The following is a 25,931-nucleotide window of genomic DNA, read 5'->3' on the forward strand; positions in this document are numbered from 1 at the left end:
ACTGAGTCAAGGTATTCTTTGTCGCTAGAAAAGATCTTGACAAATTGGAAGGAATTCTGAGAACTACAAAAGGAGGGAGGGAGGGAGCTGAGGGGAATGGTTAACAGACCCACATCTGCAAAACTGAGCCAAACGCTGGCCTTGGAGGATGGGGAGCATACTTGGAGGCTGAGGCTATCTAGAGGGGGCAGGTAGGGTGTATTAGGTTGCCTGTGGCCTTGGCAGGGTGGCCATGCTAACTTTTCAGCTACGAGGCTTTCTGCGACAGCGAAGTGCCAAACTTTTCCAGGGATGTAATGACAGGTTGATAACGACACTGGAGCTTTGCCTTCTCCATCGCTTTGGAGCTGTGCTGCTGAGGAGCTGGAGCCCCAGCACTGCCAAGGCAGGCGCAGCCCTTCTGCCTGCTCCAGATCCCTTCCCACTGGGGATGCCATAAAGCCTGCTCCTTCCTGCTGGTCCTTGGTGTGGCTACTGAAGGCCACGAGGGAGAGGTGTGAGAGCAGATTTGTGGTCACGGTACTCTGGAAGCACTGGCTTTGCTACCAGGCATCATGCACACGTGGCCAGGAGCACTCCTGGTCCCCAGCCAGGCTCTGACTGGTGAGCAACTGGAGAGATGGAGCCAGTGCAGAACAGTACAGAATAAAAATCACCAGGATGGTCGTTCCCCGTTCCCTGGCAGGGCTAAGACTTCAAGAGTGGGCGGCAAAGTGTCACATCCCAGCACAGCTCTCATGGCTGGAGGGCTTCAGGTGAGGGAATCCTATGTGTGGCTGGGGATGGAGAGATGTGAGGGGACCTAACTACATTGAGCTAATAGATCCGAAGGCCAGGGTGTCCTGATGGCTGTTCAACCATTGTTTTAGCTTAAAATATGTCTCAGATCCACAGCGTTCCCAGGGTGAGTGGGAGGCTTCCCAGCACCTCCTGCTGCAGGTGGAAAACCTCCGCTTCTCCAGATGAGAGGACTACACACATCTCTTCTCCACCCTGTTGCTCTCATGCCCTCTGTGTGTGTGTGCAGCCACCAGCTCTTCACCCCCCTCACACGCCTGCGATGAGAGGCTTTGCCTGCCCTCTCCATGTCCCGTGTAACGCAGGGGGCAGGCAGCTGGCTCCCCTCGCTCCCCGGGGTACGTGTGGGCATGAGGATGAATAGGATAAAGTGTTTCTTAGGGCTTTGAAGCTGGCAGCCCAGTGGAGGGGGTGAGTGTTTCTAGTCGACAAGATGGAAATGAAACTCAAGTGCTTGTTTGCTCCCTGCTGTAGGGGGGAGGCGAGTGACCTCCCCCCAGCTGGCGGGCAGCTTTTCTCTGGCTGATGTCTCTGCAGCAGGTTTCATTAGATGGAGCCTGGTCCTCAGCTCGCAGCTGTTGTGTCTTGTGGAGACAGAGGGCCTTTTGGGCTGGAGACCTCAGTGTGCTTGTGGGCACAAGGGCAGGTTGATTTGTTGCCCTCTCCTCTTGCATGCCTCTGCTCTAAACACAGCTCCCTCCCTTGCCAGGCAGGACCCTGCTGCTCACTGTGCTGGAGAGCACAGGGAGGAGCAGAGGGGCAGCGAGGGCATTGCTGTGGCCAGTGCTGGTGGCTGAATCCTCTGTGGGGTGGTCACGTCGCACAGCAGACAACTCAACTCTCCAACTGTGCCAGCATCTTACGCCCAGTTTTGTAATGGTGCAAAAGCTGTGGCTGTGGGGTGATGCCTGCAGTAAGATGGTGCCACTGATGGAGACCTTCATCTGATGGCAGTTGTTAGGACAATCCTGGATGGGTCTCTTCTCACCATGGTGTGAGAGCGGCTATGCGACTGCCTCTGGCAGCAGTGCTGTGCCTGTTGATCACGGTGCCGAACACCAGCTGCTGCAGGCAGGCAGGGGAGCCAACTGGAGCAGCTTTCTCGCTGTTTCAGCCCGAAGGAGTGTGCGGCTGAGCTGAGGAGAGCAGGGCTGCACAGCCGCCCGTCTCGCCTGCCACTCACCGCACACGCCGCAGGCCAGCCTGGGTGGTTCTGCCAGAGGGGTGGTAGCTCGCCTGGCCTCCCTCCCTGCTTTAGTCTATGGAGTGTGCAAGGTTTGGCCCAGACGTGGCATTTGTAATCAAGTAGCCTGGCCTGGTTCCTCTGCTGGCTCCACTTGAAACTCAAGAGTGGTTGCAGGCTGCATTTTGATTTTTCTGGGAGGCATTGGCCCGCACTTCAGCTCCGGAGACGGGAAGATTGCAAACAGCTCTTCATCGTGCTTGGTATTTGGAAATCACAGTTCTGGTGATTTTATGGGTCAGCGCTAAGGTCTGATGGATCCAACCAGGGGTGCGATCTGCCACTCCTAGTGACTGCCTGGTGCCGTGCCCTTGCTCAGGGCATGTTCCTGCAGCCTTGCTGGGCCAGGCAGATGCTGTTCCCATGCTTGGAGAGCTGGACTTCTTCCAGGGAGTCAGTTGCTCACTCCCTAATACATGAGAGCAAAGAAAAGCACTCACAAAGTGGTGGGTGGCATGTGTGGCACGTGTGGCAGGGGAAGGGCATTTAATGTCAGCAGAGAGCAGTGTGGAGATGTGTGAGCAGCCACTTTGGCTAAGGAGAAAATTAGACCCCCAGAGACTGGTTAAAAAGAACCTGTTAGCTGTCTGTGTGCTTAGAGAGGTTCACTTATGTGGTGTCTGGCAACTCCTGAGCAGATAAAAATAGAATTCACAACCCATCTCCTTCTCCCTATGTGTTCTCATGCACTACATGGTGGGCTGGGAGCTGGCTCGGGTGGCCCTAGAGCACTGGCACTGCTCTGGGGGCCAGAGGAAGGAAGATGCCAGGGTGACGGTGGTGGAAAGACTGAACTTGGTAGCATGGGACAGACACCTGGTGACTTCACTGTCTCACAGACTTGCACATCTGTTGCTGCGATTTGTAGTGAGAGATCCAGAGAGATATCAGCCAGCTACTGGCACATATATCAAGCAGAGCAGGGAACTGGAGTTGCCACTGCAAGGTGGCACAAGAGACAGCCCAGAACGAGAGCCATGTGGGCTCTGGGGGAGCCCCTTGCTAGCCATGGTGAGGGATAGTGGTGGCATCCAGCTGCTGGAATGACATGGCTCCTGGGCTCGTGCCAGCAGCATTGAGTGTGCATGTGGGGCAGGGAGTCTGACATGTGTTCCTGCCTGTGCAAGCCCCGCTTTAACAGTGCTCTTTGTGCCCAAGGCAAAGGGTGTTGTCATTGGCATGTCTGTCCACAGGAGCTCTGGAGGCATCCCAGGGGAGGGAGGATTTCCATGACTTCCTGCTTGCCTGATGACCTGACTGTGTGTGAGTTGTGCCTGTGGCACTACAAGGTGTCAGGTGAACATTCCAGGGGACACCTTGGCAACTGAGATCTGTTGTGGTAAGCAGTAGGGTTGCCACTGGCTTGCATGTCCCCGTGAGGGTCCATACGCCTGTGTCTGGTGTCCCATCTGGTATGAGATCTGGTTGCAGGTAACTGTGAATCGGGCACGAAGGTGCCTGGATGGTCATTGCTGTGGCCTTCATGGTACACAGGTCCTGCGTGGCTCAGCCAGGAAGGTCTCCTGCCTGGGCGAGGCTGGTGGCAGCTTCTCCTGGGCAGGAGACCTTCCTTTGCCTTCCACCAAACCCTGGGGAACAGGGGGCATCGGATGCCGGTGTCTCCCTCACTTGTATGGGGGGTACCGGGGCTGAAGGCAGCCGCAGGAGAGATGGTGGGAAGCCTGAAGCGGGCAGGTTTCAGAGCTATCTCTGCTGCTCCTGGGGAGGATAATAAACTGAGCCAGGATTTATGGACATAATGTGGGTGGGCTTGAAGTCAGGTGTCTTGTATGGTGTGGTTTCCCCGCTCCTCCCTGAGCCCTAACAGAGCTGTCTTCCTTGTCAGCATGTTTGTGAGCTAATTGATAATAAACTTGAGTGGTCTCTAAGCAATGCCTCTCCTGTGCTCTGGGGCCTGCAGGCTGAGCCATGAATCCCATCTGCCTGCTGGGGAACCTGTTTGGAGTCCAAGAAATGGGAAGTTTCTGGTCTGTGGTCAATTTGCTGCTTTCCAAGGCTGGCTGCTTCTCTCTCCCCCTGTAGACACAGACGCTGGTGTTGAGGCTGCCCATTCTTCTGCGATGCTTTAGTGGAAAATCAGCAACTGCCGAGCATTACAAAGGGGGAAGTGAATCACTGATTTTGGTCCCTGTGGCCCCAAGCAGGGAGGGCGTCTAGCCAAAGGGACAGGCGGATGGACAAGACAGACACCGAGTATATTGTTCGACATTTTAAAACCAGAGGAGAACTCGCCTGTTGTCCTGGCAGGTTATCAGGGGCTGAGCATGACTCAGCCCCCGTCCTGGCTGAGCCCTCTCGCCTTGGAGCCGTGTGTGCAGGCTGCGGGCTGGAGGAGCTGGGGTGGGCTTACCAGTGCCACAGCGGTTTGCCTCCGGGGGACCCTGGTCCCAGCCCCGCAGGCACATGCTGCCTCGCTGGGTGGTTAGAGGCAGCAGCTGCATCCCAGGCAGCAGGCTGGTTGTGTCTGGAGAGATGGAGCTTGCTAAGCTCCAGCCCTGGGGTGGGCATTTCTGGACCCTGGGAAGATGGTTTCTTCTCTGAGGTCTGCTTATCTGCAGCTTTGCTTCAGCTAGTGCTGCCCCACTCCATTGTTGCCCTCCTGGGAATTGCTGTATGGTCTCTGACATCTCTCCCTGGTGCTTAGCAAGGTGTGGGTTTGTTTCCAGCTGGGAGGGTGACTTTCCAATCCCCATCTGGCCAGTCCTTGCCTTGTCTGGGGTTAGCACCCCTCCCCGCTGACTGCCCCGTCCAGGATTCACGTTCTCCGCAGCGCCTCGGGCCGTCCACCCCGCCATGGTCAGTCAGGCTTTGGCTGGGGAGAGGGCGAGGCAGGCTGGATGAAAAACCAGTAATACCCCTGTGGCACTTGGCTCTGCGTTTCCTTTACGCAAACGCGGAAAAAACACCATTTCCCAGCTCACGAGCGATCTGGCCAAAGTCAACAGTTGGATGCAGAGCAGCCGATAGAAACTAAATCCAGGAAAGACTGAGGTGTTGCTGCTGGGGAGAGGGAAGTGCTTTGAAGACTTTGCCACCTTTGCCTCCAGTCCCAGGGAGGACGGCTGGCCTCAGGTCACTAAGAGAAGCCACAGCTGTGTACCCACCTGGATTCCCTGTGGTTTTTGCTTACCCAGAGAACCACAGTCACCAAAAGAGTTCAGAGGTTTGAAAAATGCTTTCCATATACAGTGGGTTAGAAAAACTGTATTGTCTTCCGGAGCCTGTGGTCTCAGTGACTTTGTTATTGTGATTCTGTGTACTTAGTCTTGAAATGGCAGGCTTTTTTAAAAAAATGGATGATTCAGAAAACAGTGGTCCTCATGTTGACCTGTGTGGTTGCCAGGAGCCTGCTAGCTCGGTCTTCTGCTTGCTGTCCTCAGTGGGGTGAGAGATACCTCTCATCTCCTCTGGGCAGGGAACAGGCATCTTGCAAGTTCATCTGGGGGAATACAACATTTTTGTAACTGTCTCAGTGGTGCCCAGTGACAGGACAAGGGGCAACGGGCACAAACTGCAGCACAGGTGGCTCCACCTGAATATGAGGAAAACTTCCTTGCTTTGAGGGTGACCAAGCCCTGGGACAGGCTGCCCAGAGAGGCTGTGGGGTCTCCTCTGGAGATGTTCAAAACCCACCTGGATGTGACTCTGTGCAGCCTGCTCTGGGTACACCTGCTTTAGCAGCGGGTTAGACTAGATGATCTCCAGAATTCCCTTCCGATCCTGACCGTTCCGTGATTCTGTGTTTCCTCTAGCCTGCTGTCCCTAAAGCAAATACAGTGCAGAGTGCAACTGATAACAAAACCTATTTAAAACAGAACCTTTATACACAGACAAAGGTGCAGTGGCAGGTGTGCAGATCCCTTGCTGGATGTCATACAGGTGTTATTTGGATCCTGCAGGAATGTGTAGCACTAGAATGTAAGGAACCAGGTCTCCCTCAGTTCTCCTAACTTCTGGCATGTGTCCTCAGGAGCTTATGGGGAGTCCAGGTCCTTGACCTGCATCTCAGAAGAGAGCAGCTACGAGTGCTTTATTGAGTAGTTTTGAACGGCTGCAGGTGTGGGTCAGCCTGCTTGCACAGCTGCCTTCCAGCCCAAATCTTTTTAAATTTTAATTAATGCCTAATACCTATAGGAGTGAAACTTTCCACATGCTGGTGACTGAGGTCTCTCAGCCAGTGACCTTTCAGCTGTCAGCCCGCTAGAGATCAGCAGGAGCACACACATTCATGCACCTGGAAGGAGATCACTGCTCCCTCTACCTTCCCTCCTTGACCTGTGTTTTCCCCTGGACCGCTGCTGCTGTTAGCTGGACACCACAGAGGTGGGTGCCCCAGGACAGCTCAGAAGGAGAGGTGTCCTAGGAGTCTGCACACTGTTTCTGCCCCACAGGCTGTGCCTGACACGGAGAAAGCTGTCAGCAGCTCTGACAGATGAAGAGCAGGGAAACCAGCTGCTTGGCAGGCGGTCGCCCGTAAAGGAAGAGACCACTGCCTCTTTGCAGAGATCTGTGCTGGCCATGTGCCTGGCTGGAAGAGTGGAAGTGAGTAATACCATGCTGAGGGAGGCTGTAAGACTGAATGAATGTGAAGCCCTGGGACTATTAAGTGTCTCAGAACATAGTGCTTGAGGTGTCAACCTCCTCTGCCTCCTCCCCGAGCAGGTGGAGGCATGGAGAGTGGTAGCACAAGCTTCCCACTCTGCTGGTTTGGAGCTGCCCCGTCTGTTTCCCATCCTCGCTGTTACCCCTAGGACAGCCACACCAGTCAGAGAACTTGTGCTAATGCGGATCCCTGGGAACTGGACAAGCTCCAGACAAATATAAAGATCCACCAAATGGTATGGGATTGCTAATGCCTTCTGGCCAGGTCTGTACTGATGTGGTGCGCTCAGGTTCGTTTCCCAAGACCCTTCAAGCAAGCCAGTCCCCATATGCCCGGCGTGGACTGACTGTGAAGGTTTGGAGAGGAAAAGCTCTGGTTTGCATTCCCTGACCATAAGCCAGCTGCTTGGCGTGACTTGGAGATGGATTGGGACTGACAAACTGAGATGGAAAGATGCCTTTTGCCATTGATTTCTGTGGCCCGGGGTTGGATGGTGTTACTCAACACAGTCCACAAATCCCAGAGCTCATCCGCCTAGAATAGAACCAAATAAACAAATTAATTCAAAGCAAATCTGCTTCCCCCTGCTGTGACACACACTAGAAAGCTTTGCCAACAGGATCCCAGTAGGATGGCTTTTCCTCAAGTGTTGCAATCTATGGAGTAATGTTCTTCCTCCATTTTTCCTTTGGGAAGTTGGCACTGCCCCTCATAGCAAGCACACATAATCCACTTTTCTTTGTAACTGAAATGCTAATGATTGTTTTATTTAAAGCTGTTTATATGTTGGGTTTTTTTGAAACAAAATCTGATGATCCTGGGAATGACAGGAGTTGTCCCTAAAGCCAAAGGGTGGAATTCCTTCAGGCAGGCAATGGGTAGCATCCAGCCGAGCCCTGATACTTGCATGTAGCATGCTGCCATCCTCAAGGATAGATACGATGTACTTTCAAGCACAAGAGCTGCTATTTCCCTGTCTTATGCCACCAGTCACTTCCACCCAGTGACTCTTCAGAACTCGGGGCTGAAGTTGCCCTCAAGTGACCAGCACTAGGACAGTGAGCATTGCTGGACTGGGGAACTCTCACTTTTTTCCCTTGGGGTGCTTCCATCTATGCAGTAAAAGGCCTTGGAACCCCAGCCACGTTGGGGTCTGTCAGCAGGCATCAAAGAACAAATGTGCCTGAGCTTCCAGGGTTTCATAGCTCTCACCTAGCCTCCCTAGAGCTCCACATGGCTTTTCCTTTGTCACTAACAAAACCAGCAGTAGCGCACCAGGCAACAAAGCAGTAGGCAACAGGCACCAGAAGTTCCTTCACTGGCAGCAGGGCTGAATTAGTAGCTCAGAAATGTGTGAGCAGGTCATGCCTGACCCCCATGGCCATCAGGGGCAGGTGGTACTCCTGCAGAATCTCAGGAGACCTTCTGAAAGAGGCTGGCAGGGACTGAGGTAGGACTGAAACAAAGTTCACTTTTCTGCAATTATTCTGGTTAGCTTTGCAGATTACTGAAAAACAAGCAATGTTTGCTGCCCTCATCTCAGTTTAGAGCTTGATTTTAACAAGACAACAAACACTTTTATCAGCAGGCATCTGTGCTCTTTGGCCAATCCCACTTGCTCAGTCTCCATCCCTGAATGACCAGACTCCAAACAGCATACGAACCTCCAGCCTGCCAAGCTGGGTGTCTGCCCAGCAGCAGGGGTTACCTGTGCTGCTGCTTCTCAGAACTCCCACTCGTGCCCCCTCCCAGCAGCTCAGCCCTCATTTTCAGGGTTTTCCTTCATTAGAAACAATTAGGTAATGCATGTCCAGACCGGGGACCTCTGTCTCTGAAATAAAGCTGTTCATTCTTGGATTCCTACAGCTCAAGGCCAGAAATGATCAATAGATCAATACATAACCTGAAATTGCCTTCAGGACAGCACAGATTATGCATCTTTATCTAGTTATATTTGCCCTGTTCCAGTGATGTCTCATCGCCCAGCAGTATGCTTTCCTCTCCTGAAGCAATGATATGGGGAGCTGGGGAATCCACTGCTGGGGTGTTTTTTGCAGAAGGAAAACAGCTACGGTGCTGCATGTGGGTGTGAATTCTAGTAGGGAATCATTTGGCTTTGGTTTGCAGATGTTGTTATATGACTTGCCTTTCTCGGTTAGATTACAAGGCTCTTTACACCCAGCATTTTGTTCCTGTGGAGAAACCTGTGCCCTGTAATCAGAGCACCTCTTCATCTTCTTTTTGCTAAATTGAAGAGATGGAATACTTTAGGTTTCTTGCAGAAAGGCATTTTCACCAACCCTCAAATTACTTTTGTCATGTTTTTTCCCATATCCTCTCCGGTTTTTCAACAACCCTTAGAAGATGTGACATACGTAGTTCAGATCAGCACTAGATGTGATATTTTAGCATATATACACCCTGCTGAGATGAGGATGTGTAGGGAGGCAAAAATACCTCCCTGTTCCTGCAGTGTTTCACTGCCCTTATATCAGGGCATTGAATTGACAGTTCATATTTAATAGCTTGTCATTACCCCCCAAAATCGTTTCAGAATTGCTGTTTGCCAGGATTGCCTCCTTCTATCTGCAGCTGCTGCCTGCATTCCTTCTTCCTTGAAGTGCAATTCTGCATTTGGCTCTATTAAAATCCCATATTGCTTGGATGGATTTGCCCTCCGCAGTGATCCAAACTTCTCTGTGCGATTGCTCTGTTCTCATCACGATACACCACATTGCAAATTTTTGTGTCAGCAGCACACATTATCAATGTCGTTTGTATGTTTATTTCAAAATGAAAATATTTATTTCCAGATGAAATCCTTGAATCTTGCCAGGCCTCGTACAGATCACCCTGGAACCCATCTAACTCCCTCCCCGGTGACAACTGCTTCTTGTGTTCTGTCACACAGCCAGTTTGTTATTCATTTCACATGTGCCTGATTGACATCGTACTGCCCTGTTTATTTTTTTATCGGAATAGCATGTCTCTCAGCCTGCCGGTGTGCATGCATGTATGTAATTCTATTGAATTATGAAAACGGACTCCTTTGACAAGTGGTTCTCCATAGACCCCACTGACTAGACCTCACTTCTGTGTGCCTTTCCTTTAGTTCCCAATTAATTGACCCGTGTGTCATCTTTTCCATTCCGTTGTTCAGAGCTGATTTTGGGCTCACTGGCTTACAGCTACCTTGTGTGTTGTGCTTGACCTCTTTGAATACCGGCACAGCATTAGATCCCTTTCCATCTCCCCAAATTTTACTGTTATTCCAAGCTATCCAAGCCAGGAATGTCAGTGAGCCAGAGCTGCTGTAGCCAGCTCTCGTTGGATCATCCAATCCTGTTGGGTTTAGAAATCTGTGTTCCCTGTAGACACTGTAACACCTCCGCTGTGCCCACTGTGACAGGGAAGTTTATAAAAACCATAAAATGGGATGGACCTCTCTGGGCACTTTGGTGGGACAGGGCTAGCCTCTTTGCCCCAGCCATTCCGTCAGAGATGGAAGTGTTGGATAGGGTATGCAGAAGACCTGTTGGTGTAGTTTGGTTTCAGAGGCATCCAAGGCTGGGACTTTCAAAGAAACTCAAGGGGTGTACAGGCAGCCAACCTATTTTGGCCCATGGTGTAGTAAAGCCTTTTTCCTTGAGTGAGGAAGACATTTGCTGGTAAGTGCAAAGCATCTTCTTGGAGGTTTAGTGCTGCCAGTCAGTGAAAGGGAATGGGAGCAAGTGCAATGGAGCACAATGTGCTCTTCTGATGGTTTGATTCAAAGAGCTCTGCCTAGCAGTCTACATGGCTTTATGAAAGAGTGTAAGAAGTGTGATCCTGTGAGCTGTTTTCCCCAGAAAACACCAAAAGCCATAAAAGCAGTTACTGCAGAAAATTGTACTCTGCACTTACAGGGCTGAGTTCTTCGTCATTCTCTCATTTGTGACTCTCATGGGCCAAGTTTTGTTTATTTGCTTGGCCTGACTTCTCTTCTGAGTGCCTCACTGGTTCTTCAGTGTTCATTTGGGACTGGGAAGGCAGGCCCTGAGAAAGATCCCACCGCAAGAACAAGTGTATTTGGAGCTGCTTGTGTTTGCTGGAGAAGGGATGTGGTGGGGCAAGGAGCAGCCCTTGAGCGTGATGGGCAGGTGGAGGTTCTTCAAGGCAGCCCGAGTGTCCCTGTGGTGGGGCAGCCTGATGTGTCAGTACAGGGAGGGTATCTTGGTGAGTACTATGCTCTGCCAGGTTCAGGGCATGGGGCATGGTCCTTAGAGTGAAATGGTGCCATTGTGATGACCGTAAGCAGGTGAGGAGTGGGACCCTGCTCAGGCAGGCAGAGGGCTGTGTCCAGCTGGTGGCTCAGGCAGTGAAGGCTGATGCAGGGTATCCTGGTGGATAGGCACTGTGGGTCAGCACAGTTACTTGTGAGGAGTATCAGTTCATTTTTTCTCTTCCACAGGACTCAGAGCAGAATTGGCTCTCCTGTCTCCCCCCAGCACACAGGGCTGTCACGGACTGTCCGGCGCTACCCAGCCAGCAATGGCCAACTCACCTCTAATGCACTTCCCAGCGGGAATGGACATGAGCAGAGCAGCTCTGGGCCACACATGGTTTCTCAGGAGCATACCTTGTCTGCAAGGGGTAAGACCTCCAGGGCTGTTTTGGGGCTTCTTCTTGGGGTGCCATGGCAAAGGGCAATGATGTGACTGGGGATCTTCGAAAAACCCTGGACTCCCAGGACTGTGCCACTGGGTGGGATGGAAAGGGCGGGTCAGCGTGGGCATTGCTGGGGTTAGTGAAGAAAGGGACCCTACCAAAGGAGGACAGATCAGTGGAGCAAAATGCTGGCAGCAGGGGAGAGGATCTAGAGGGATGTGGCAGATGCCTCCCAGAGGTGTTGAACATCACCCCAGCATGCTGCCCTGAAGGAGGATTGCCTCAGTCTGTAGGGACAGTGTTTCCCAGCTTCCTTCTCGGTCTGAGCAGCTCTCGAGGTCAGATTGTGCAACCAGTGTCTAGTTGTTCCCTTTGGCTGCTCCCTTGGCGCCTTCTGACATGAGCGGGGATCAGGCCAGGCTGCTGGGACGTGCAGTTGCTGATCCTCAGTGCCTCCCCAGCTAGGACAGATGCAAGTTGTCTTCTGCAGCTTGGCTCCCCCTGAAGCTGCGAGTCCCCAAGGAGGCACCATGTGGCATCTCAGCCCTTATGAGTAGGGCTTTGAGCCTGACTGAAGCTGTAATCTCAAAGTGGGGGTTGAAATGAGGAGAAGAGAGGCTGAGCACAGCAAGGGGGCTGTCTTGGTGGGCCGGGGTGGAAGGCTTTGGTGTCGAGCCAGCTGGTTCATGGTTACACAATAGTTCTACCTGTTGTCCATTTTCCACAAGCCCCCAAGAGCTCTGAGTGTGATTTCCCCCCGTATCTAATGTGAGGGTGGTGGGGGACCAGCAGGGGACTGCAGGTAACTGTAGGAGGTCAGGGGGTGCTTGTAGGGAGACACTGGTTTTCTCAAGCCCTGATGTCCTCTTTGATGGATACCAGCGTGTCTGTTCTTGTGGAAAGCCTTCCAGTGGTTTAAGGGCAGCCAGTCTCCCGGCTACTGATGTGGCTGGAGAAGAAATATTGTCTAAAGCAGAAAAACGCCCTTTATACTGGAGTTAGTGTGTGTTCACAGCGAGTTATGCCACTCTGACTGGGCAGGCAGAGCACGCTGCTTGCTGTTTTTCATGTGTTGACAAACCTTTACCAATGCTGGTGCAGAGGACAGGCTGGAGCAAGCAAGGGGCAAGGAGAGGCACTACCCCGGGGAGGGACACGGACCCCTCCTTGTTCTGGGAATGCTTCAGAGCTTGACCTGTGAATTACTGGCCCCCTGGCCTGGAGATGCTGCTTCCACTTTGCACTATCCTTGTTTTTTTATAGGGGCCAACCTGACAGAGAAGATTAGGAAGATAAAAATTGTCTTCACACCCACCATCTGCAAACAGACGTGCCGGAGCGGACGCTGCTACAACAGCTGCGAGAAAGGAGACACCACCACTCTCTACAGCCAAGGGGGGCATGACCACGATCCCAAGTCCGGCTTCCGCATCTGTGAGCACCCTGAGGCCCCCAGCCCACCTTCCCGCCTGCTCCCTCACTCTCCTCCTTCTGCCTTTCCTGCCTTTACAGACTGATGGCTTGGGCTCCTGTAGGGATGGGAGGAGATGGCCTCTCTCAGTGCCTTGGAAGACATCTCCTGGGGTCTTTGGGGCTTACTCCATCTCTGTCTCTGGGGGAGGAAGACAGACCGTGCCTCATTGCTCTTTCCTGGGCAAGCAACTTCTGTTTCCATCCCACCCCAGGTAGAGGGGACGCGTGTGTTTGAGTCAGGCCTGCGGCCAAGCCTCACCACCCCCTCCTTCTCAGAGCCAGCTCACTGCTTTCATTGGCATCCAGTCTTGGGGCTGACTTTCATCACCTAATTTCCTCCTGTTCTCTTCTTTCACTCACGTGGCAGCCAGGAGAGCTGGCTGCAGGTTGCACGCTGTTCTTATAAACAGGGCTGCTGAAACCTCTGCTCTCCTTTCAGAGCTTCTGGGATTGCTCCTCAGGTCACTGGGATACCGAGCTTTGGGTTGGGCATGTCCTCTTGGAGCCGGTTGGTGGGAGCAGCCTGCAGGACCTGGTGGGACTTGTCCTCTGAAAGCCTCTGTAACTCTCAAATTCTTCTAATGCTGAGAGAGTGCAAAGTCCGGCTATTGTGGACACTGACTGATGGAGGGTTCATGGGAATTTCTGCCTAGATCCCAGTCCAAAGATGCATCTCCTGCCCCCAAAACTGGTTGCTGGGCTTGAGCAAATGAACTTGGAGCAGAGTGGGAGCTCATCCCCTGGTATGAACCTAACAAGCCATCCAGGGATGTGCAGCAACAGCGTCTCATCTCACACTGAAATGAGTCAGGATGATCTGTCAGGGAATCCCGTGCCTTGCCCAACTGTTGCTTACACTGAGAGACGCTCTGGGTTGCTCCAAGCATCTGATGAGGCCAGAAAAGACGTGACTTCGGTTTCATCTGTGGATGCTTTTTCAGAGCCTGGGCAGATGAATTGCTCCTGGTTCTTTTGTCCCACTCCACACTTCTCCCACTTGAGCTGCTGGCAGGGCCAAGGCTGGCCAGGAGACAGGCTCTGAGGACGTGGCTCTCTGCCCGTTCTCTCCTTCTGCCTCTCCCATCCCCGCTGAGTTCCCTTCTGGGCTGGGAGTACAAACCCTGCCAAGCGGGGAGGGGGCGATGCAGAAGAGAAGGAATTGTGCTGACTCAGCCACATGCAGCTGCCATAGCTCCCGCCCCACTCTGAGGGATCCTGCTGTGCCAGCAACACCACCTTGGCCCTGGGGGGCTGCCCTGCAGGGCCTGGGACCCCCAGGCTGGCTGTGGCCCCAGAGCCCACGGGAGGGCTCATCATCTTCAACCCATGACTCCGGTCCTGAGCAGAGCTTGGGGAAAATGGTGGTGCACAGCAGGGACCTCAGGCTGCCTCCAGGCTGCAAGTGCTGACCGTAGCCCAGTGCTGGGCCTGGTCCTTGGGCCACGCGGCTACTGCTGGCCCAGATCCAGGTGCCTGGGCTCCCACGGCCGCCCCTTTGGCTAGAGCCAGCGTCTCAGCTTCTCTGCTAAGCAAACCTCTCTTTGCCTTGCAGACTTCTGCCAGATCCCCTGCCTGAACGGTGGGCGCTGCGTGGGCCGGGATGAGTGCTGGTGCCCCTCCAACTCCACAGGGAAGTTTTGCCACCTGCCGGCTCCCTCTCTGGAAAAGAAGCAAGGAGGGAGAGCCCCCAAGACCCCGGCCAGCAGCTCCATGAAGCACTCCACCTACACCCTGCCCTTGTCCAACCAGCTGGGTGAGCGTGGCCGGCAGCTCCCGACCCCACATTTTCCTCCTGCTTGGGTGCTCCTCAGATCTTCATTAAGAGACCCGAGGAGGCCACTACGTCCTTATGCTTGCCTTTTCAGGCCAGGTGGTTAGAAAAGTGGTTCCTCTGGTTTCTGAAGGGCTCAGGTTGCTGGGGAAAGTTTTTGATGGGTTTGTCCTGGTTCTGGACTAAGTATTTTCCCTTAGATGCAGTTTTCCTCTAGATTTGCTCCTGGAGTTAGTCTACCCCTCCTCCCTTGTGACTTTGTGGATGACAACGATGCTCCTCGGGTGCCAAATTGCTGCCAGATTGTCACAACTGTGGTATAAATTAATCTTTCAGCTTCCCTAAACCCTTCCCTGGTGAATGTCCATATCAACCACCCTCCAGAAGCCACCGTGCAGATTCACCAGGTGGCCAGGGTACGGGGTGATGCAGAGGTGTCGGAGGAGAACAGCGTGGAGGCGGTCCTGGTGCCTCAGCTGGCCGCCGTGCCCTGGTACACCTATGCCAATGGGAATGGCAACAGCATCGCCACAGAGGGTGGCCAGCAGCAGCAGCGAGCCCCAGGGTTGCTGGGGAGGTGCTTTCGGGAGGCTCTCCATGGGCAGGTAAGGGGTCACCTGTGTGTAGATACCTTTCTTCTTCTGGGGTACACATGCAGTGGCTTATGGGCCAGGGAGTGTGGCCTTTCATTGTGTGAAGCTGTTCAGCATCAGCATGGGCATGGGCATCACCCAGGTGCCATGGGCATCACCCAAGTGCCATGGGCATGGGCATCACCCAGGCGCCATGGGCATCACTCAGGTGCCACGGGCATGGACATCACCCAGGTGCCATGGGCACGGGCAGCAGTGTGTTAGTACTTGGGGGAAAAATCCCTTTTTTTGGCCCAACAGGGAGACCTCGCTGCCTTGCCCTGACCAGGCTGTGCCCTGGGGCAGTGCAGCTCAGACTTGATGGCTTTCACACACAGTCTCATTTGAAAAGGGTGCCCTATTTATAGCAACATTTACAGCCACGCTCTGCGATTATTGTAGGAAGCGTATAAAACATAGGAAAATTCCTTTCCCTCTCAGACGATAAATGAAAGTCTGATTTCCATGGAACGACGCCTTCCTGGGCAGCTCGGTTGGGGCTTGGGAAGCAAACGCACGTGAGGGGCTTTCTCATTCCTGTCCCACAGTCATCGTAATTTCTTATTTTGTCTTTCCCCATATGTTTCTCTTGCGTCACTGGAAAAGCATTGGAGGTTTTTGGCACCCACTGGAACACCTGTGAGCTCCCTTGGAGCAGCTTGTGCTGAGCGAGAACCCCTGGCTGGGCAGCCTGGGACTGAGTCCCCTCCCCACCGCTCCCCAGCCCTTTCTGGGGGGCTGATCCCGGTTCCCATCCCGTCCTTCAGTCACTCCCATCCAAGCCGTTTCTAGCGGGATAAGTTCTCAGCTATTCCCTAGTGCAAAAATAAATGAGATCAACCCCTGGGGCTGGAAAAGCCCCGCTTCTATGTGGGGAGACAGCATCCTTTGACCCTGGGAAGGGATGATGATGCACGGAGATGCTCGTGGATGCCCAGACAGGCTGTGGGAGATGCTTTGGTAGGGGCGAAGTGGGTGGCAGGGGGTACCCTTGGTGTGCTTGCACCTCACACAGCTGGGGTGATGCCGTGCCCGGGAAAGTGAGGAGCCCGGCGGGGAGCACTTGCCTCTCCCCGCTCAGCCGCCGCCGAGCCGATCGGTATGTGAGCGCTGGGCAGGCGGCCACGCGCGCCTGGACTGGGGCCAGCTCCGGCCTGTGGGCTGCAGCAGCTCCGCTCTAATGGGGAAGCCTGTAATCCAGAGGGCCTTGCCAGGGGGGGCGAGGGGGCCGGGAAAGAGAGACTCATTAAGCAGAGGAAAGTGCCTGACCGCAAGCTCCCCGCCGGGCTGGAGTGGTGCACCCATTTTGCTGGCTAATCAGCCAGCCACGGGGCTGATCCCAGGGCTTTGCTGGGTGATATCATCTCTGGTTCATCTCCTGCTCTGTTTGATGTCCCCTTCCCCCTCCGAGGGGTGCAGTCGAGGGAGCCTCATGTTTTTCTGTCTGCACAACTGTTTACTGTCTTAATCTGCGTCTCTGGTCCCACCACATCCCAGTGGGGAGCTGTGCCAAGGGGGCCGTGCCAGCCTCTGACCCCAAACCATCATCCCCAGTGCTGGCTCTGCCACAGCCGTGCCAGCTGGCCGCAGTGCCGGCCATGCATCCCCTCCCCATGCCACAGAAGCCTCACCCTCTGCTCCTCTCTCCACAGTGCACCAACCCCCTGCCAGGGCTGACCAAGCTGGAGGACTGCTGCGGCAGCGTGGGGCTCTTCTGGGGTGCAGACCACTGCCTGGCCTGCCCGCCCCGGCCAGGTGAGTACCGCCACTGCCCAGCATGGCGTGAGGGATGGCCCGCACACTTGGCAAGCCAAAGTGTGGCTGAGGAGACATGGAGCATAGCAGCCGACCCCCTGCTGTGTGACTCTCCTTTGCCCAAAGCCCCTGTGGACAGGTCATGCAGCCCTGCTGCAGCCCATGCACCGACAAGCAGCATCCTGCTTTGGTGCTGGGTGCAGGCTCAGCGCTTTCTGCCTAAGCTGCCACTGTGAAACCCCAGTGCGGCCGGTGGCTCCCAGCGTGCTAGCCCCACTTGCAGGGAAAAGTGGTAAAAGAGAGCCGTGGTTTTAGGAGGTGCAGTCCTAGAGCGGTGGCGGAGGCTGCAGACTCGGCCCTATAGAGTTACGGGCTTGCTCTGGGCCCGACACGGGCTTGGCAGGGTCTCTGGAAATAACACTACATCAAACAATTGGCAGGAGTGCACCCGGGGTCCGTTCCAGGGGCACGGGCGTCCAGCTCCGTTTCTGCTGTGCTTGGGAGCTGCACAGACTGATCCAGCAGGAGACGGGGATTCCTCGGCCGCTTTGCTCGGGGTGCTCTGTGATGGGCACTGCCCCTTGCACTGCGGCCCCATGCCGTGTTGTGGTGGAGAGGCTGTGCTGAGGGCCTCCTGGCTGGGGGGAGGCAGCCTCGCAGTCACGGTGGCTCTGGCAGCTGGTGCTGCCCGAGTCTGGTGCAGGGCAAGGTGCCCATGTCCAACACAACGCGGGCAGGGGGCTGCTCACCTCTCTGCTGCCTGCCTGCCCCCTTTTGTCACTGCCTGGCTGCTCGTTCACTTGCTTTTAGACCCCATGGTCCAGGAGATTTTGACCCCTGAGGAGAGTGGAGATGTCCAAGGCGGCAGGTTTTGTGCAAGAAGTGTGGTGTCAGTGCCTTCTAGCTCTGCCCAGAGGCTGCCCCGCTTGCTCCCACACATGTTCCCAAGAGCTGTTTGCATCTCGTTATCCTCCCTCAATTCAGTTCCTCCTCAGCCAGGGGTAAGGCTGGCTGGAGCCAAATTCCTCACAATCACAGACGAGGTTGTCAGCATCCTGGAACCCAGCGCAGATCTGGGGAGCTTTGATTGCTGTCATTTTCCTGCTCTGCATGGCTCTGCTGTGGCCCCAGGCCACACTGCTCCTTGCTTGCCCTTATCCACATGCCAGCCCCAAGGGAGCCTTGGGCACATGTGGTATGGGGGTGACCATGGGGTCTCCAGGTTCAGCACAAACAAGGAAATGCCCCACACAGGTCTCAGCCCCCGCCTGTTCATCCCCAACCTTTGCATCCCCAGTCATGGCTTTTTCTTCCCCACCCTGCAGCAGTCTCCCTGTTTCTCACCTTGTCTCTGTGCTCCCCCCACTAGGAAGCAGGGGGGCTGCTTAACACTTTGGTTAGGCTACAGATGGCTGCAAAACCTCTGCACCTCCTTTCTCTTTCTCTGTACCAGGATGCTAGGTATCACTCAGTGGCTAGAGCTGCAGCAGTCATTTGCTCTGCTGGACTTAGATCTTCAGGCTTCACAATGTGTCTATATCACAGGCTTCCAAGACATGAAAATAAGCATTAAATACTCCCGTGTGGTCCTTGCAATCAGCCAGCCAGTAGAGCATATGCACTTAAGAAATGCCTCCTAGCTGCCAGCAGGTCCCATTTCCACAGCTCAGCATGTCCTGTGTCCCAGCAGCAGCTGAAACTCAAGTGAGGTTGTCACTGCTGGTCTTCATTGAGTGGACATATGCTTGTCTGGCTTTTTTTCAGATTAATTCCATGGAGATATGAAAAATGTATCCCCATGGATCTTCTGTCTTCCTGTGCCACAAGAAAATCCCATTCTCAGTCCCTCTGGCTTTGGGCAATAAAGGTCCCCCTTGGAGACCAAATGGCTCTTGTTGATTTTGGCAGGAATTCAGGCTAGTTGAAGGGGCCGTTTTCATTCTCTTTAATCGTGTACAAGTATCTTCCTCCTTTGGCTATCTCTGATTGACTGCCCTGTAACCAGCCCCACATGCTGGAGACCACACAGTGCAAGTGAAAGGAGCTGTAAAGCAGACACTTGATGGAGGCAGCCTAAGAGAGCCCGGCTGTTGCGGAGTAAGAAGCCCAGATGGCTGGCATGCTTTCCTCTGCACGCTGTTTTCACGCACTAAAGATCTCACCCCAGAATAGAGTAAGGGAAACAGTCCTTTCTCCATGATCTTACTGCTCTAATGGAGCCATTGAGCACTGTGACCCCTCATCACCCTGTGCCACCTCTGCCAGGGCTTCCAGGTCCATGCCTGTCCAATGTGAAGGCATCCCTCCACGTTGTTCCTGCCTGTAGACCACATCCCACACTCACATTCCTTCTGTCTCCTGGTCTTGCTGGCTTGTGTTGCGCTCACTTAGAGTCACTGGGCTGTAGTTCAGTGAACTGGTGTCTCGTGCACAGAGATAACATGTCCAGTGGATGTTTCCAGCTTTCTTCTTGGCACTGTGGTCTTCGGAGAGAACTTCTCCTTGCACTCGTGTGTCCCGGGGAGGCGTGCACCCGAGTAGACTTGACAGTGCTGGGAGTTTAATTCCAGCAACCAGAGACAGAAATGGCAGAAGCTAGTTCAGTGTAAACACTTACAAATGTACAGAAGTGCAGCCAGGCAAGAGCTAGACAAATGGAGAACTTGTTTGGATTGACTGTCTGCCCGAGACACTGATTGTTAGTAGAGTCTGGATATGTCCGGATGTCTCCATCGACTGCAGCTTTCATGTTTGGGACGTGTTTGTGTGCGGAAAGACATCAGAGAAGAAGAATCGGAGGCAGGCATCTGTCCGAGAAAACCTGCCATGACCAATCCCTGCTACTATTTGTGTTTTGCCCAGCGTCAGAAAAGCCAAGGCACTCGAATGCTTTCTCTGCATCCTGAGACCATGTTAAAAGCTGAGTTCAGAATTAAGGTAAGGTGGGTGTTGACCTGGCCAGGACTCTCTGTAGTGGGTGTTACATTAGTCTCAGAGGCTTCCTTAGGCTCTGCTCAGGCTTTTGGCTGTCTGGTTTGCTGCTGGGAGGGTGTATATTGTTAAGCCCCTTCAGAGAACCGGGCATGGATATGGGTGTTTGAGCAGGGTACAGCAGAAGTCATTGGGAGTTTGCTGATGCTGATGTGAGAGCTGAAGATGGGACGCTACGATATGTCAGAGACAGCTCCGGGAGAAGGGGAGAGCTGAGACCTTGCTCTGTGAGCTGTTGGGATGAAGGCTGTCACCAAATCACGGAGAGATGACCCAGAGACAGGGCCCTGGACAGTGGCAGGACACCTGTATGCTGTTGTGTGGCTGCAGTCCTTCAGCTCCAGACAGAGACGGCTGGTTGAAATGTGCTGCACTGCAAGATAGGATAAATCAGGTGGAGACATCCAATGACCCTCCTGCACCTTTAGTACTCCGAGAATGCAGTGGAGCACTTACTGAGAGGCTAGAACAGAGAGGTAGGAGCATATGGGAGCTGGAAGGTAAAACCTGGAGAAGACTGATAGTGGGAAAAGGCAATTGGAGGCTGAGGAAGCAGCTGAAGTAAAGACACTTGGACATGGCTGGGAGGAAGCTCAAGGACCGGCAGGGTATTTGAGCAGTGATGGCGAGGCAGCTGTGCAGAAGGAATGTCCTGTCCTGTGGCAAGCTCAGGATGTGCAACTAGTAGCAGGCATACTGCTGAGCAGAGCTACTCCTGCTTACCTGCCAGATCAGATACTATTTGGGGTATACAGTGGTCTGTGAAGAGGAACATGCTGGAGTAAGTTCAAGAGATAGTCTGTGGAAACTAAACCCAACAAGACCCAAGCTGCAGGTCGACACAGACCCCAGGGCAAGTGTGGATTTGGACACTGGTTTCCCTGAAGCCTTGGTCCCCCTGAGGCCCATGGGGATAAAGGAAACTGGTAGCAGAGAGTTTGCCCAGAGGAGGTCATAGCCCTCCTCCTCCACCTCCTCCCTGTCCCTGAGATCACACACCATCTGCGACCAGCAGTGCTCCAGGAGAAGCCCATACTGGTGATGGACACCACCTCCAGTACTGCCCAGGAGCTACAAGTTTCACCTTACTATGTGGGTTTGGGGAAATTTCTGGGTGCAGCAGCAAACCTGCATCTTCCAGGCCCTGGTTTGTCAGTGCCCCCTGTCCCTTATTTCAGGCTGCAGTCAGCCTGAGCGTGGGCTGGGCTGCACACCCACCGTCTGTGCTCGCTGCAGATCTTCCTGGGCTGCTTTCTCTCATCCTGCCTATGGGTTTTAACTGCATTAAGAAACAAGTCTTTGAAGGCTATTGTTTTGTTTTTATTCCCACTCCCCGTGTTTTTTCAAGTTTTTTGTCCTAGAGAAAAGTCTGAATTTCACTGGAAAGTTGGATCTCGTAATGTCTGGCTTGGCGGCCGCAGCACTCCCCAAACAGACCTCCCACCGTGAGAGGGGTGGCAGCTCACCCATGGAGCCCTCGTCATCAGAAACACCGAGCGGCTCCTCAAGCCGTGCGCTGTGCCTGCAGGCATCGGAACAGCCACAGGAAGCCCCTTGAAAATCAACCCCCTGGTCTGCTCTTGTTGCGATTGAATTAGGGAGGATACAGGGGAAAAAAAACCCTGGAAATATGGGAAGGAGGTTATGGAGGGGGCTGGTTCTGCTGCCACTACACCATGTGCCACAGGGAGTCAGTCCAGGACGGTAAAGAAGGGCTGGAGGTGGGGAAAGTAACTGAAACCTCTGCAAGGTTGTGGCAGTACCACAGAGAGCAATGCTTGACTTGGGGAAGTGCTGCATTTTCAGGACCTCCTTGTTCTGTAGAGTGCTTGTTTTGCCCATCATTCATGTGCAGCGCTGCGGTCTAGGCACGCAGCAGCACAGTGTTGCAAAAGTGAGGGTTTTTTTAGGTGCGGTGGTATCTTGTCCCAGCTGGAAGCCACTGTGGGACAGAATGAGGTTCCCTCTGTCAAAATGACCCCAAGGGCCGACAGTAATTACCAGAGTCTTTTTCCTTCGAGCACCTTTTTCGCCTTGAAGCAGAGGGCTTAGTTTCATATGGCACATCAGCACGGGTGCATGCCCTCCCCACCCTGGCTACCACAGCCTTTGTTGGGGCACTGGAGAAAGGCTTGCTGGAACCTGCCTGCCACATACCACCCAGAGGAGAGGAGAGCAGTCATGAAAGATCTGGACTGAAGCATTTGTGTCCTTTCCCTCTTGTCTGTTCTGCCTGGGAACAGCTTATCCCCACAGCCCTGCCTACTTCTTGGTGTGGCATGTCCAATGTGTTTTGTCTCTGGAGGCTGCTGTGGGGTCTGAGCTGTTCTGGTTTTCTTCCAGCAAGTTCGGCAGCTGAGGTCCTCTCTGCAGTGGAGGCTGATCATACTAAACAGGCTGAGGTTTGACTGGGTCCACCACCCCCACCACTACAGATGCCACGAGACCAGGCACTCTGCCTCCTTTCACCTCCCACGTGCTGGCAAACCCAGGGCAAGCAGAGGCAGAGCAGCCACCCACCTGAATGCACGCTTTGTGCCCACTGTGGGCATGGGGAGATGCCTGGGGTCCAGCCAGGGTGGAGGTTCTACTGTGGAGCTCATCCAAAGCCTCCAGAAATGTCTGTGAGTCCTGAAAGTGGCAAAGGAGTTCAGCAAAGGTGTCTCAGAGGGATAATGGCCTTTGCGTGACAAATGGAAAGAGCTGAAAGAAACAGGCTAGCTTTCGGCAGCCAAGCATTTCCTCACTTCTCATCTGACTGCAGCCTTGCCTCTTCCCCTTTTAACAGTGATATTGGCTGGCCTAATGCAATGTATTATCTTATCCTACAAACCTTGGCTCGCCCTTGTGTTCAGGCCCTTGTGGCTACCACCACTAGAAGTCTTTTCTTTTCACTTCACCATCAGCCTGAGCTTCTTCATCTCATCTTCAGACAGTTTTTGGGGAGCCAGGACCCTTGGGTAAAGCCCCTTCTCCTAGGAAGTGATGGAAAACTAGTGTAGCTGCTTAAAGATCATCCTGCTAGGCTGCAAAATCCTTCTGCCTGATTTCTGTGCATTCATTATCCTTTTGATTCTGCTGTGCTCAAGTATTGCTCTGGCTGGGGCAGAGGTGCTGGTGGGAGTCCTGGGCCATGTGCTTTGTGCTCACCTTTCTGGGGCTGTGATCTTAGTGCTCCTTTCTGTGAGCCCCACCCCAGTGGGGACCCCTGGTGCCTGAGGAGCTTGCGGAAAGCAGCACTGGGGATGGGATGAAGCAGAACTGGAGGGAGCAATGAGGAGAGCCGAGGGGGGCTGCTAGTGTGCAGATACCTGGTGAGCACACTGCTTCGGCACAGCACCCTTGGGGCTGAAGTGCCCAGGAGGCGAGGCTCTGAAATCACACCCTTGAATCAGGAGCCAGAGCTTCCTGCCTTCAGCAAGCCTGAAATCCTTCTGCCTGACACGTGTAGCTCAGCTGCTCTATCCCCAGCTGCAGGCTCTGGGAGAACCCCTTCCTGGAGAGACTGTGGACAGACAGACAGACCCAGGAGGCTGGGACCCCTCTGGCTGTGGATGCTGACAGATTTCTGCCCTCTTCGATCATCAGATTGGCTTTTTCCCTTTGCTAGTTTCCAGAGGAATAGCCTCCAAAGCTGGTCTCCCACTCCTACCAGCTGCATGGGAGAGGGGTGGATGCTGATCTCCTTTGCAGGAAAGTCAGGTGTCCTAGCCTGGCTTTTCAAGGGGTTTGGCCATCTTTGCTGTAGTTCAGCAATATCAGAGCTCATGGAAGGAAATGGTCCTCTCCTCAAGTAACCAAGTACAAAGCTGAGAGTTAATAGCTTACATCCTCCTGCAGCCACATGCTGTCTTCCCTCGAGGCCAGGTCCTGGCAAAAAGAGAGCAGCCTCCATCCAGGACTTCAGACACCGTCTTGGTTCCCCTTGGTACAGAGAGATCTGCTCACGTTACATTACAGTTATTCTTTCCAGGAAGCACGTGTTTCTTTGCAAAATGCAGGCGTTTGTCTGCAGCCTCACGAGTGATTTGCTGCAGTAAGGAGCTGCAGGTTTCTGCAGGCTGGAGTCATGTGAGTGCTGACGTGGCACGAGACCTGCTTACTCACCCCCCATCACTGGTATTTTCTGCTCTGCCCTCTCCTCGGCAGCATCTGGCAGAGGGATGCTCCAGGATCTGTTTCTCCACAAAGGCTTTTCACAGAGGGAGTGGGGCTCTGACACATATCGTCGCTGTTTGATCTCTGGCACGCTTGGCTCCCCATCGGAGGGCTCACACATAATGATGTTGCTTCATTTGAGAGTCTGTTACCATATCGTGCTGAGACTGAAGACGCTTCCAAGCACAGCTAATGCCTGTCGGCAGCCCCGAGCCCACAGACCACGGTCTAAGACCTGGAATCCCACTGGGGCACTAAGCCTGAAGCCCATGAGCCAGAGGTTTTTCTTCCTTCCCAGAAGGCTGGAAATGTACCCAGCAATTCCCAGTATCACCAGCAACACCCTTACCCCTAACACGCAGATACTTGTAAGCACTTTCTGCTTACAATTCATAACCGAACTGTTGAAGACGGTGAACAGATTTTTTTTGTCTCAGTCATTCATCCAGCCACTAAGGATCTCTCTGCACCTGGAAAACCTTGTAGCTTCATTTAATGTACCTGGGGAAGTCAAGCTTTCTGTTCTCCTCCCTGGTACAGGCTGGTGAACAACTTGTTCTCCTGTCTTTTATTTCCCAAGTGCCTTTATCCTAGGAGGCTGGTCTCTTGCCTTTCAAGACGTGTCTTAGAATGGCTTTAAACTGCTTTATGGAGTCCAAGTGTCCAGGACAAAGAGTAACAGACACGCCTGTTTTCTATCCCCAGCGTGCTGTTTGAGTTCTTAACCTCTGCAGACTCTTTCTGACCATCTCCTGCCACAAGGATGGTCTCAGTTTGTCCCTGGTTCTCGAACGCTGCAATGCATTGGGAATCTGCCAGATCCCCAGTGTGGCTATTGCCATGGAGGGCTTTCCATGTATGACACCAGGGTGTGAGCTACTGATGCCAGGCAGGAGGAATTCAAGTGGTGGGAATACAGCTGGACAGTCACTTCGCTGATACATGCACTTCTCGTTCCCAAGTGTACAGTCCAGAAAATAAAAAAGAAACCCCACCCTGGGAAAATCCCATCCCTAGGCAAAGCATCCTTCTTTCTACCCCACCCCATGCTTACTCACTTCCCAGCCTGTCACCTCCTGGATTCCTTTTCCCTTGCTCCAAAATACGATGCCTAGATTTGACCTCCTTGGAATTTATGGGTGCCATTATACTTGCTTTTAAAAAATTTGAAGAGGTTTAATTGTGCAGGTTATAGGGCATTTTGAAACCCACAAAACTATTTTAAGCACCAATTTGAAATTCTCTTTGATGAGAGTGATCAGGGCAGGAAATCACATGCAGTAAAAAAGAGGGGAACATGATAAACAGGCCCTGGGCTGTTATTGCAGCATCTTGTCAAGGACCTCTGTCATTCCTTTCACTCTGATCCCCCTTGTCACATGCCACTTGGCTATCCAAGCTGGCCTGGGAGCAGGTGACATAGCGATAGACATGAAGTGCAGGCAGCACCTCTGGGTCATCATGTTGGTACCTGCCAAGCAGCAGAAGACACTGCTTGGGAAATGTGGCTGCTCCCACCTTTCCCTCTTCCCTGGGAGTCATTGGAGACCCATCCAAGGGAGACCTGGCGACCCTTTCCCCTCTGCAAGAAGGGCAGAGACAAGATAGGATGCTGGTGGCTTGTTCTACTGCTGATGTCCTGCACTCTTTTCTTTCTTCCCAGCACACCCTGTGATTGAGAACGGGCAGGTGGAGTGTCCCCAGGGATATAAGAAGCTGAACCGGAGCCACTGCCAAGGTAAGGATGCTGCTTTCATATCTCTCTCTCCCTCCCACATCCACTCTCAGAGCTGTAGTTATCTACACAGGCGAAGTACAATTATCCTGCTCCCTGACATA

At 53.4% G+C, this 25,931-nt stretch overlaps 1 protein-coding gene across 2 annotated transcripts in view; it reads left to right on the forward strand.

The window, feature by feature from the left end:
* LTBP2 (latent transforming growth factor beta binding protein 2) overlaps nt 1-25,931 on the forward strand; it is a 73,963-nt gene that overhangs the window by 22,837 nt on the left and 25,195 nt on the right. For both annotated transcript variants that reach the window (XM_056347062.1, XM_056347063.1), the window contains exons 4-9: nt 11,116-11,297; nt 12,576-12,746; nt 14,338-14,538; nt 14,893-15,161; nt 16,841-16,943; nt 25,756-25,830. In XM_056347062.1, the coding sequence (XP_056203037.1) occupies nt 11,116-11,297; nt 12,576-12,746; nt 14,338-14,538; nt 14,893-15,161; nt 16,841-16,943; nt 25,756-25,830 (1,001 nt within the window). The remainder of the gene's footprint in view (nt 1-11,115; nt 11,298-12,575; nt 12,747-14,337; nt 14,539-14,892; nt 15,162-16,840; nt 16,944-25,755; nt 25,831-25,931) is intronic.

The sequence above is a fragment of the Falco biarmicus genome, chromosome 7 (assembly GCF_023638135.1).
Source record: "Falco biarmicus isolate bFalBia1 chromosome 7, bFalBia1.pri, whole genome shotgun sequence".
Lineage (NCBI taxonomy): Eukaryota > Metazoa > Chordata > Aves > Falconiformes > Falconidae > Falco > Falco biarmicus.